Source organism: Cnephaeus nilssonii (assembly GCF_951640355.1).
Source record: "Cnephaeus nilssonii genome assembly, chromosome: 12".
Lineage (NCBI taxonomy): Eukaryota > Metazoa > Chordata > Mammalia > Chiroptera > Vespertilionidae > Cnephaeus > Cnephaeus nilssonii.
This window is the reverse complement of record NC_137083.1, coordinates 77,993,297-78,006,531: the sequence shown is the minus strand read 5'-3', so window position 1 is coordinate 78,006,531 and position 13,235 is coordinate 77,993,297. Positions and strand designations below refer to the sequence as shown.

The 13,235-nt window shown below is 40.1% G+C and overlaps 1 protein-coding gene across 14 annotated transcripts in view; it reads left to right on the top strand.

The window, feature by feature from the left end:
• The window catches only part of KMT2C (lysine methyltransferase 2C), a 259,362-nt gene that overhangs the window by 137,252 nt on the left and 108,875 nt on the right, over positions 1-13,235 (top strand). For 13 of the 14 annotated variants that reach the window (XM_079786336.1, XM_079786335.1, XM_079786334.1 and 10 more), the window contains 4 exons: positions 8,701-8,870; positions 9,314-9,468; positions 10,739-10,852; positions 12,714-12,791. In XM_079786336.1, coding sequence (XP_079642462.1) covers positions 8,701-8,870; positions 9,314-9,468; positions 10,739-10,852; positions 12,714-12,791 — 517 coding nt within the window. The remainder of the gene's footprint in view (positions 1-8,700; positions 8,871-9,313; positions 9,469-10,738; positions 10,853-12,713; positions 12,792-13,235) is intronic. The other variant, XM_079786339.1, reaches the window with a different exon arrangement.

The window sequence follows — 13,235 nt, the reverse complement described above, 5'->3', positions numbered from 1 at the left end:
TCTCCCCCTGTTTAGGAGATATTTACAAAGATATTTACTGTGACCTTTCTTTCAATGTTCTCTAGGCTGAATCAATCATAAAAGTAATTCACATGCTTCTTTTGAAATCTATATAGTTGAATAAATTCTGGATTAGGAGCTGGTGAGAGCCTAAATTACCCAAGTTTACTGTTTTGTAAAGGCAGCACAGGAACTAGAACTCAGGTCTCCTATAATGTCAGTGTGATGTTTCATCCTGCACATCATCCATCTCCCTGGCTGTCATACTGTACTGAGTAGCAGGGCTTTGCTCTCTAGAATTATTAAGAGATATTGCTGAGTCTCATTTTCATGTTGTACCTTGTATAGATGGTAAAAACCTGGAGACTAGAGTGTCTGCACTCCCCTCATGCTGAGAGTTTTAAAAATTATAATCTTAATTTTATAGAACAGACACGAAGCTAGGAATCAACTTCTTTTACCTACAGTAATTACAATGACTTTAAAAATAAAACTAAATAGAATTTATAAAGTAAATATTCATTTAATATAACAAATAGTTTTGCATTGAAACAAAACAGCCAAGTCTCGGTTTAGTAGACAGATACTATCTCAGGTCCAGTTCAGCACATTAGGTTTCTTTTGGCTTTAGTAATGTTGGTACTGAAAATGCCTTTTGTATAGGTATTTCTATAAAAATAGTATTGATATGTGATGACCGTGTTTCCTGATTCAGAGAAATGAGACCTCAGACCGCCAGCAGGCAGCCCTTGAGCTTTAGATGCAATCAAGTGTCACTGGGTAGCTCTGAGAAGCTTCGTTCACAGGTGCACCGTTCACAGGTGCACCATGGTGGGTACTGATCCAGTGGTTGCTTAAATATGGAACAGCAGTTCCTCATTGTGAGTTACTGGCGTGCTGTTTGCGGGTGTTACTGTTGCCACGTGCTGTGAATGGAGATAGAATCCTCTGCTATTCTGTGGATCTTCAGCTGAGGGCTGCGGTGCAGGTACCTGTGCCCGCCAAGCATCTCTGCCTTTGTATCGGTCAAATCTTGCCTCTTTCTATCTGACAGCACTTGGGACTAACAGTGATACACACAAGTGCTAAATGCAGGTATTAAGACTTGCATTGCAGCACCTTGCAGGCCAGTTAATATTTTATTATTTAGGGTAGCATTTCCCTGAAAAACTTGAAGTTCTCAGAAAACACATAGCCCTCCAAGGGTACATTTGTGGGCTCTCAGCAGCCTCCCATTCTTGTCCTATTGACTCAGAAATGCGTTTCTGGACCCCTGTCCTGGTCCTTATATTTGCCCTCCCAGACGGCGTGTGTAGATTTCCCTTCCGCCAGTGGGGTGGCTGGGTGGCCGAGGTGGTCCCTGGGTCCCAGGCCCGGGGAGGCTCCCAGGCGGAGGCTCCTTCCGGAGATGGAAAGGTGTGGAGGCCTGAGGGAGGGAGCGAGGCGCTGGCCCCGGGGGTGGAGGTAGGGGCATTTTGTCCTCCGGGGGCGGGGTCCTGTCTAGGGGGACGAGCCCGCCGGGAGAATCCCGGGATGGAGTGCGGGAGAGGGAGTGGGAGGAGGCGCAGAGCGAGCCCAGCAGCTGCGCCGCACCCCCGGGCCAGGTGAGGCTCGGCGCCTGGACCTGGCGGCAACTCCCCTGGTTCTCCGGCCGTGGGCGGCGGGCGGGGAGTGCCGTGGGTGGGCACTGGAGGGGAGGGAGGGGGCGTCTCCCTTTACCTGCCCGGTGTGTGCCCGCCGGGGAGGGAGGGGCTGAGGCCTGCTGAGGTCGGAGCTGCGGCCGCCCGTCGGCGAGTGCGGTCCCTGCCGTGGGCTGGGCGCGCTGGTGCGGTGGGCGCTCCGGCGGGATCGCCGTGGAAACCTGCCGTCGGACGGAGCGTACGTTCACACTCATCCTCGCCGCCGGCCTCTGCCGGCCTTCTTACTGCTCTCAACTAGGAAGTTGTCTCGTAATTTGTTTCCTTCGCTTTTTCAAAGGAAAAGGATATGTAACTATAAATTTACCTTTAGTTAGAGTGTTGTTGTCCCCAAAGTCGTTATATTTTTAACCTTATCTGCATTTATATACATTGGACCTAATTTATTTTTTAGGTTGTGCTTTAAGCATGTTCATTTCTGCCCTAATTGTATTTAATCAGATACTTTAACCAGTGTGCTTTTTTTTGGCAAATATTTTGATACTTGAAATAGTGACTTTTTAAAGGTGTAGTATTTGTTTTTAATTTCAGTCCTTATTTTTTAGTTAGCTGATTCAACAGCATATGAGGATCTATATAAAATTGACTTCTATACTTTTTCATATCAATTTCTACTTGTATTTTACTTTTTGTTATTGTTAAGAAACTTATTTTGTGGCTGTTATTGAGCAAGTAGGTCAGGCCATTGTTGATATATCTATCTATCTATCTATAGATAGATAGATAGATAGATATCTATATATCTATATCTCTCTCTCTCTCTCTCTATATATATATATATATATACATATATATATATATATATATATACACATATATATATAAAATGCCTTTTATCAATGTAAAACTGCCTGTGTATCCTGTGTAACACTTGTATTTTTCACCAGATACTTTGCTTGACAATATGGCCACAGGGGGTTTTAGTTTACCAATTGAATGATCTTTTCACATCTTTTTTATTTTTTATTTTGGACCCTTTGTTGTAATTTTAAATGTTTCTTCTGAAAGGTTTAATAGAGCTAACTATTTGAGATTAATGGTTGTGATTGAGATGCTTGACTATTTTAAGACAAACTAGTTCTATTTCCTGCAATGATTTGCAATTCAATTCAGAATCTTATTTTATGAATGTTAAGTTACAATGTTGAAAGTGTTTTTTTTTCTTCTCTCACTTCCCACTGAATGAGAATTCTTTCTTTTTCTCTCTTTTTATCTTGGTTAAGTTAACTCAGACTAATATAAACTTTGTCACTTTTTCTTTGCAAAAAAAATAAATAAATGAGTGTGTGTGTGTGTGTGTGTGTGTGTGTATGTGTGTGTATTATCCTCCCTAAATTCCAGTCTCATTTCACCTCTAATCTTTTGGCATCCTTGTTGTTCTCCTCTAAAAGAGAATTGTAAATTTTTTGAAATACTATATCTGAAAGAATACTGTTGCCTGCAGACTACCACAAGAATTTGGTTTGGTATAATTTTATGTTACACCTTTTTCTTTTTTATACTTGGGAAACCCCCCCCCCCTTCTCCCCCCCAAGAGTTTTTTCAGCTTATCACAGAAGAAAAGTTTTTATTTTTTCTTTTTTAAGTTACCTAGCTATAATCCTTTTTTTTTTTTTTTTTTTTTTTGTGCTTAAAAGCGTTAGGATCTTTTTGTTGTTGTTCTCATTTCTTTGTATTTGCTTCCAGGATGCATCTGTGGTTCTACACTAATTAGTGTGGCTTTCAGTCTCCAGGTCTAGAGAAGTGTTGGTTAACTTTGCCTTTAAAAAAACTACCTTCTTTATATTCTCTTTAATACTATTTAGTAACATCTAGATAATTTTGTTTCCTGCTCTTACTTCATTATCTTCTTTGTCATGGTTTCCATTATCTTGGAAAATGTCTTCAGAATTTCAGGTTTACTTCCCAAGGTTGTTCTCAGAATTCCCTTTGTCCTGGTCTCTTACTAATTTGCTCTCTGTCATTTTCTGCTATTCTCTTTCTCAGTCACAGAATCATTTATAACCGTGCTGGGAATCGGATTGGATTGTTGTGTTTTGTTTTGTTTTTAATCTGTTCAATGGAGTTATTATAATGTGGATAAGAGGTTAGGTTGTGGTGTCAAATATCAGCTTTTCTGGTTACTAAATGTAGGATTTGGGGCAATTATTCGACTTTCCTGAGCCAGTTTTCCTCAAGTAGAGAATGTTAATAGGACTTAGCTCACAGGGGTGTTGGATTTAGGGAGATGTGCCTATAAAGTGGCCAGTGTAATGCCTAAAATGAGTATCCAGCTACCCACGGAATCGGCGTGGAGCTTTTTGTAGTAGGAAGGCTTATCCTCTGAGCAGTCTGAGGAAGGATCCTCTCCTGTTAAATCCTTCCATGCACCTCTATGATCTTTAGTCAGAATTTAACATCTGAAGGCCTCGTACCTGCCCAACTCTGTGCGTCCGGAGACTGGAGACACTGGGGCCTTGTGGGGCCTTCAGGGCCGTGAGGCTGCTCCTGGAGTGTGGGTGATCTTGGCTGTAGACCAGTCATTGTCAGGTAGGTTTCTTTTCCCTGTTTCTCTTTCACGAATGCTTGCGTGTTGGTATATTATACATTTAAAAAAACTTTTATTTGAAAATAATTTCAAACTTTAAAAGTTTGAAAAATAAAAAGACCCATATGCCATTTACCTAGATTCACCTATGGTTGGGGTTTCAGTAACAACATCAGTTGATCAGTGCAACAAAGAAACCTTCATTTTGCTTTCAGTGATAGATTTTATTCCCCTTTTCTTATGATTTCTATTTTTAAAAGCATATAGAATACTGGCATGCCTTCAGAAGTTCTCAGAATTGTCATTTACTCTTGAACCACTTCCACCACATTTACTAGCTTGCTTTCTGATTTGCCCTTCCTGCATTATTTTTATAATGATAAGCAGATATATTATTTTCACTTTATACCGAAGGTAGCATATTATATGTGCTCTTTTGCTTGTTGCTTTTTTCACTTAAAAAAGTCTGAAAAAAAAAAAAAGTCTGCAAGTCATTTCATATCAGTTGATAGATTTCCCTCTTCCTTCCCCTCCCCCACTTTCTTATCTGCACCATAGTTTATTCAATGGCCTATGCTTGGATATTAGGCAGTTGTCCATATTTACATAACAAATGGTTCTGAAAGGCAGTAACTTTGTGTTTAAGGTTTTTTGAATTTTTGAGAGAAGATTTCTAGGACAAATTCCTAGAAGTGGGATTACTGGCTAAGGGGTGAATACTCAAGGAATTGACAGAGATAATGTCAAATTCCTTCCCCAGGGGCTAATGGTAGTTCACATTACCACCAGGAAAGTAATGTGTGAAAGAACAACTTTTTCTATAGCCTGGCCAACAAGAGTGTCATCATCAGCTTTTGAATTTTTGCCCATTTTATGGTGAAAAATGATATCTCAGTGTAGTTTAATTTTTTTTGAGTGAAGTTGATTTTTTTATGTGTGTAAGGGTAATTTTTACCTTCTTCTATATGAGTGCTGCCTGCTATCCTTGAAGAATTTTTTTTTACCCCCCAATTTAAATGTTCTTTATATATTGGGGATATAAGGCCTTTATCTGTGTTATATGTTGCAAATATTTCCTTCCAGTTAGTAAATTTCCCTTTTGACTTCGCTTATGTTATTTTTTGCCACACAATATAGCCAGATTTATCAATTTTCTATTACTTCTGGATTTTTTGAGTTAGAATCGTCCTTCCTTACACTGAGGTTATAGAAGAGTTCTTTTTTTGTTATTGTTAATCCTCACTGAGGATATTTTTCCCATTGATTTTTAGAGAGAGTGGAAGGGAGGGAGAGAGACACCGAGAGAGAGAGAAACATCAGTGTGAGAGAGACACATCGATTGATTGCCTCCAACACATGCTCTGACTGGGGCTAGGGATCAAGCCTGCAACCAAGGTACGTTCCCTTGACCAGAATTGAACCCGAGACACTTTAGTTTGTGGGCCAACGCTCTAACCACTGAACAAAACCAGCTAGGGTGAAGAGTTCATATTTTCTTCCAGTTTTTGCACCACTTTATTTTTTACTTTTAGCTCTAGTCCATTTGGAGTTGCTGCTTCTGTATGATTTGAAGTATCATTTTCCAGGTGGCTATGCGGTAGCCCACGAACCAGACGTTAAAAAGACTCTCTTGGCCCCATCCACTTGAGATTCCAGATTGCAGTTCTAGATTGGGTTGGGTTTATTTTTGGAATTGCTAGTCTGCTCCATGGATCTTTCTGTTACCAATTCTAGAGGCTCTGTAGTGTGTGGAGGACGTATTGGTCCCCCTTCAGAACTTTTTAATTTCATGTATTTCCTGGCTCTTCTTTTGTTTATTTTTCCTTATGAACTCTATGTCAACTTAGATCTAACTACATAAAAACATCATTGGAGTTTTTATTGGGATCACTTTAAAATTTTTAATTGATTTAGGGGAGAAATGATATCTTGATGATAAGACATCCTAACCATGAACAGGTATGTCTTTGCATTTGTGCAGGTCTAGTTCAGTGTCTTCTAATAGTGCTTGTAATTCTCTTTGTATAGGTTTTAGGCATTTCTTTAGTTCATTCCTAAATATTTTATCCATTTTGTTGCTGTTATAAGTGAGATTTTCTCATTTATTATACCTTTTAACTGGTTATTATTTGTGTGTGTATTCTTTTGATTTTTCATTGCTTGTTTTATATCATGCTACTTTCTTAAGTTCTTTTATTGAATTTGTGATCAGTTCTCTAGGATTTTCAAAGTATATTACTTTGACATCTACAATATAGTTTTATTTCTTCTTATTACTCTGTCTTGGTTTTTGTTTCAGTGTTTACATTGACTTCAGAATCGTGTTAAATGGTAGTGGATATAGTAGACATCCTTGCTTCAGTGGGAATACCTCTAGGGTTCCCCATGTAAATAAAGTGTTGGCTTTAGAGTTGACGTGTGTATGTATATCACATTAAGGAAATAACATCCATTTTTATTTTCTTAAGAGTTCTTTAATTAGGAATGGGTTTTGGATTTTTTTCCAAAGGCTTTTCAGAATCTATTGAAATTATTCTTCTCAGACCTAAGAATGTGTTAAATTTTATTAATAGATTTTCTTTTTAAAAAATATGCTTTGTTTTTTTGTTTGCTTTTAAGAGAGAGAGATAGGAAGAGAGAAGGAGAGAGACAGAAACATTGTTGAGAGAAATATCAATTGGCTGCCTCCTGCATGCCACCTACCAGGGTTTGAGCCCACAACCTGGGCATGTGCCCTTACCGGGAATCAACCAGCAACCTCTTATGCATGGGATGATGCTCAACAAACTTGAGCCACACCTGCCAGGCGGATTTCTAATATTTAACCATCCTTGCATTTCACCATCCTTGCATAAAATCCACTTGGATGTGGCTTATTATTTTCCTGTTTGCTACTGGAGTCTATTTGTAATATTCAGGATTTTTGCATTAATATTAGTGCATTCATATGATACCTGTAAGACTTCAGCAGGTTTATGGCTCATGCTAGTTTCTCACTTTTGGTGAGCAAGTCTTTTCATGTCAGCCCAGCAGCTCAAAAAGATACAGCTCCCTCATGCACTGCTGGTGGGAATGCAGACTGGTGCAGCCACTGTGGAGAACAGTATGGAGTTTCCTCAAAAAACTAAAAATGGAACTCACATTTGACCCACTTCTAGGAATATATCCCAAGAAACTAGAAACACCAATCAGAAAGGATATATGCACCCCTATGTTCATAGCAGCACAATTCACCATAGCTAAGATTTGGAAACAGCCTAAATGCCCATCAGCAGATGACTGGATCAGAAAACTATGGTACATCTACACAATGGAATACTACGCTGCTATAAAAAAGAAGGAATTCTTACCATTTGCAGCAGCATGGATGGACCTGGAGAGCATGATGTTAACTGAAATAAGCCAGGCAATGAAAGAAACATACCACATGATCTCACTCATTTATGGAAAATAAAGAACATTATAACCTGGTGAACAAAAAGCTAGACACAGAGGCAGTAAAGCACCGAACAGACTGTCAAATTACAGCGGGACGGCTGGGGAGTGCTGGGGAGGAGGGGAAAGAGATCAACCAAAGGACTTGAATGCATGCATGTAAGCACAACCAATGGACACAAGACACGGGGGGGGGGGGGGTGTGGGATGAGGGCATGTGACGGGGGGTAGAAGAGGCTGGGGCAAGGTCTATGGGGGGGGGGAAGGAGATATATGTACTACTATATGTAATACTTTAAACCATAAAATAAAATAAAATAAAAATAAAAAAGATACAGCTCCTTTTTTTGGTGTCTTAGATCAGAAAGCCACGGTAGGTAATGAGAGCTCCGCAGTCTTGCGCCCAGGGCTTTAAGGCAGGCTAACTCACAGGCACAAAGGAGGGTTTGGGCTGGCCTTCGCAGGCTGGCACTTCGTAAAAACCTCTATTTTGGAAAGAATAGTGCCATTCTGTTCAGAAAATACCAGAAGCCATAGTTGGATTTTGATGTGGAGTGATTATTATCACAATTTTAGACACCAAGTCATTTGGAATGGGTGGTGATACTTCTTTAGTGTGAATCCTTGTCTAAGCTGCCCATAGCAAATGGAGCACCCTAGCAGCACCAATTTGCATTCTGCAATGGGGGTTTAGCAGATTATTCCACACAAGCTACTTCCTGATTCTGGAATATGCTCTTTTTTTTTTTTTTTTTTTTAAGTTTGAGTAGCTCTTGGGCTTTCCCCCCTTCTTATGTTTACTTGGATGTCTCCATCCTCTGTTTACATTTTCTTGGAGGTTTTAGCTCAAATTGAGTGATGTCTTATCAGAGGCTCAAAACAAATTGCTTTTTCAAAAATATATACCCTAAATTAGCATCATGAAAATGAAAGCTTAATATATAATCTATAAATGTTTCATGAGTTCAAAATGGTTTATACAAGGACTGTAATACATATGCATAACACCCTGGTTTTGTTTTCATTTCTCCTGGCGTTTAGAATTGCAGAATATGTGTAGAGTGTGGCACACGGTCTAGCTCTCAGTGGCACCACAATTGTCTGGTGTGTGACAGTTGTTACCAGCAGCAGGACAACCTGTGTCCTTTCTGCGGGAAGTGCTACAACCCAGAACTGCAGAAAGACATGCTTCACTGTAATATGTGCAAAAGGTAAGAAGACATTTGCCCATGGAAGTGTTTTGTTAGTTCCTCTATGTGATCGTTCTCTGCCTGTATCTGTGCTCTGAGCTTTATCACTCTAATGTTCCTTTTAGTACTGAGTGCTGTTGTAGGTGAAGTTAAGTCACATTTTCATGAATCTGAAAGGCGTAAGGAACTGAATGGGCAAAAGATAAGACCAGAAATGAGCATTAAGAGGGGGAACTGAAGAGGAAATAGTTGGACAATATGGAAGTAAAAGTATGTCAGCACCTCTCATGCGGAAATGCCCATTCCTTAAATAGGGCCTTCCCCAGTTGCCAACCCCTATAACCTCTCTCTCTTATCCTCAACCTCTCCTTTGCCCAGTTTTTCAGCAATTGTTTCTCTTTGCCCTACTTTATGAACTTGACTTTGAACTAGAACATTTTATTTAAAAATATTTATCACTGCAGGTGGATTCACTTAGAATGTGACAAACCAGCGGATCAGGAACTGGATTCTCAGTTCAAAGAAGAGTATATCTGCACATACTGCAAACACTTAGCAGCAGCCGAGATGGATGCGCTGCAGCCCGGTGATGGTGTGGAGATGGCCGACATCACTGCAGGTACACTTGGCCCCAGCCAGCCACCAGTATACTGCTTTAGTAATAATGAGTGACTTCTGTGTGCCAGGTCCCATCTTACTCTTAATTTCTCAGCCTTTAAATACACATGTGACCCTGATACCTGAGTCTGATGGCTGACATCTCATCTAGCTTCTCACAACTGTTCTCCTGATGTTCGAATCCAGGACTGTTGTGCTTTACTCCAAGCATATCTTTGAGCCAACAGTGCAGGTTCCTCCAGGTTTGGTAATAGGACTTAATTTGTGCTTCAAAATCTGGGTCATTTCACCCTAAACAAGTTTTAGTTTTATAATTTCGTTCTTAAATGTTAATTTTCACTTCTAGAGTCCCAAATTTTGCTCAGGTATTTTAGTAGTGTACTGTTAACTATAAATATGATTACAAGATTCTTAGATGTGAAGAAACAGACCTTGCCATTGTTTTTCATTTTCATCCTTTTGCGTTATAGCCTCTATAAAAGTCTCTGTTATTATCTGCAAAAGGATTAAATAGATACATCTTAATGACTCATATTATTACTGTATGCATCAGTATACAGTTGTGGAATATCCTTTTAAAATAATAAAATGTCATTACTTTTTTTTTTTCATTGATTTCAGAGAGAGGAAGGGAGAGAGGGATAAAAATGAGAAAGAATTATCGATTGGCTGCCTCGTACACACCCCCTACTGGGGATCGAGCCCACAACCCAGGCATGTGCCCTGACCAGAATCAAAACTCGGCCTCTTGGTTCATGGATCGATGCTCAACCACTGAGCCACACTGGCTGGGCACCAGTTACCTCTTAATTCATTATGCTATCGATGTTTTTATTTTGTTTATTATTTTGTTTATTTATCTTTTCAAAATATATTTTTTTATTGATTTCAGAGAGAAGGAAGAGGGAAGAGAGATAGAAACATCAATGATGGGAGAGAGAATCATTGATTGGCTGCCTCCTGCATGCACCAAAACTGGGGATCAAGCCCGCAACCCCGGCATATGCTCTGACCAGGAATTGAACTGTGACTTCCTGGTTCATAGGTTGATGCTCAACCACTAAGCCATGCTGGCTGGGCTACTTTCCATGGTTTAAAATATGTAAATATATATTGGGTTCAAAATAGAAAAATATAAAGAAGAGTTTATGATATTTTTGGTGATAATTTACCCTCACTAAAGCAACATAGTAACTGTTAACTTAGTTAACAACAAAAACAAAAACAGGAAAAGTCATTCTGAGCTAAAGAATAAATAAATTTCTGTTAAGATTATAACAATGAAATGGAAGTTGAAGGCTCTGAAGACCCTGTGGTGTTTCTAGAGCAAGCAGTTAATAAAGATGCCAGCAGTCAAGAGTCTACACCTGGAATTGTTCCAGATGGTAAGAGTGTTTTCCATAATGGATATAGTCTGTATTCTGGAGAAAATGTGTGTACAGTGAATGTCTGCTGAAATTTTAGTATCCTAATAAAAATTAGCCAAGACATACATACTGTTTAGAGGGGAGCTTTTAGTAAAATAACCTTAGACAGAAATCAATAGGGGAAAGGATACGGATATATTAGTAGTTGAGTTGTAATCTAGAATTAATCACAAATAAATTCTTTGTTTAGGGATTAATTGATTTTCATTAAAAAGTAATCTATAATAATAAAAGAATAATATGCTAATTAGACTGGACATCCTTCCCAACAACCTTCCGGATGAAGCCGTTGGGGGGGAGGGGGCGGGGGAGGCAAGGGGGAGGGAAAGCCCCTTGCACGAATTTCATGCATTGGGCCTGTAGTTTGTAATAAAAACCCAAAAAAGTAATTTGTTATTTTCTACTTCTGAGTTATACTTGTTAATTACTAACTAGAGCCATTCCTGATTGTGAGATATTCCATGCTGAGATAATGAAAAATTTATTTTAGGTCATCTTAGCAATCCTATTGAGGGGTGTTTTAGTTATTTGAATTAAGCTTTTTGCAAAATTGATAATATTACTGTATTTGAGGATCTGAAATTAATATGAGACCAGATTGAGGGAAAAACTACTTCTTGGGCTCATTTGATAGTTTGTGGTAGTTTATGTAAAATTGTGTATTTTATAGATTGAATATAATTATTGAGATTTTTTGAGATTAATTATACTTAACAACTTATTAAAAGGTATATAAAGTCAATAAATAAGACAAAGGGCTATCTATAACAATAAGCCTCATCCTATCTAATCTAATAAAAGAGTAATATGCAAATTGACTGTACCTCCGCTATACCCACAAGCCATGCCCACCAGCCAATCAGAAGCAAGTATGCAAATTAACCCAACCAAGATGGCTGTGGCCACGGAGCGAGCAGGAGGCTTGGGTTTCCCCAGCAATGGAGGAAGCCAAGCTTCTTGCACACCCTGGCCAGCCCAGGCCTCCGCTCAAGGCTACAAAGTTTCAATTATAGAAGATAAATAAATCCCAGATACAAGGGCCTCCGTTTGGGTCGCCGGGGGGCGTGTGGCCTGCAAACCACCACAGGCCCCTCACCCAGGCTGCCCCACGCCCCAAGGGAACCCCCACCCTGATCCAGGACACCCTTCAGGGCAAACCAGCTGGCCCCCACCTGGGCACCAGGTCTCTATCCTATCTAATAAAAGTAATATGCAAATTGACTGTTACTCCAACACACAAGATGGCTGCCCCCATGGGGACACAATTTGGCCGCCACAAGATGGCCTGCAGGGAAGGGCAGTTGGGGGGGGACCCAGGCCTGCAGGGGAGGGCAGTTGGGGGGGACCCAGGCCTGTAGGGGAGGGCAGTTAGGGGCAATCAGGCTGGCAGGGGAGTGGTTAGGGAATGATCAGGCTGGCAGACAGAAGCAGTTAGGGGCAAACAGGAAGGCAGGCAGGCGAGCAGTTGGGAGCCAGCAGTCCTGGATTGTGAGAGGGATGTCCTGCTGCCCGTTTAGGCCCGATCCTGCCTCCCTCGAGGGGTCCCAGATTGGAGAGGGTGCAGGCTGGGCTGAAGGACACCCCCTTCCCCCCCCCACGAATTTTGTGCACTGGGCCTCTAGTAGAGCATATTCAGTATCCTCATTCTTTTTCATACCCATCTTCACACCCTGCTTACTAAGAAATATAGTATGGTGTTTTGTGCTTATATTGGAAATTGGCATTTGGCAATAGGATAAAAATGTTAAGTTACTTGGAAAGAGCAGGGTTTGGGAAATTTGACTCCTTGCTGCAGATTCCATGCATGTGTTATTCACAGCAGTCCTGATCCATGCTGGAGAACAGCGGAAGAGCAATCTGCCAGAAGGTCTGGACACACATGGGCTTCTCACTTCTGGTAAGCGGCATGTTCCTATGGTCTGTTTGATCCCATTACAACCATAACCATGCCTTTATGGTTTCTATGCAGATTGGTCATTGTCTATTGACTTTTAAAATTAATCATCCCAAATAATTATTTACTACTGCTTACATTCTCTAAAAAGAATTGCTAAACCAAGTGTTCATTATTTAGGCAAGTTAAAATCATTGTATAAAACTAACTGACTATAATTGAACTGTGTATTTATATTTCTATCTTAATACTTCCTAGCATAGAACAGAAGGAATATACTTGTGGTCTCTACGCGTGTTACATATAGGCTCCTCTTTGCCAGTGTGACTTGAGGCTGTTGGTCTTCTGTTAGCATATGACTTAGGCTTCCTATAGCATTACGATAAGGTTTTTTCATTTGAGTCACTCAAATGATGGTACTTGTGGTTTTAAACCCTTAAGCATTTA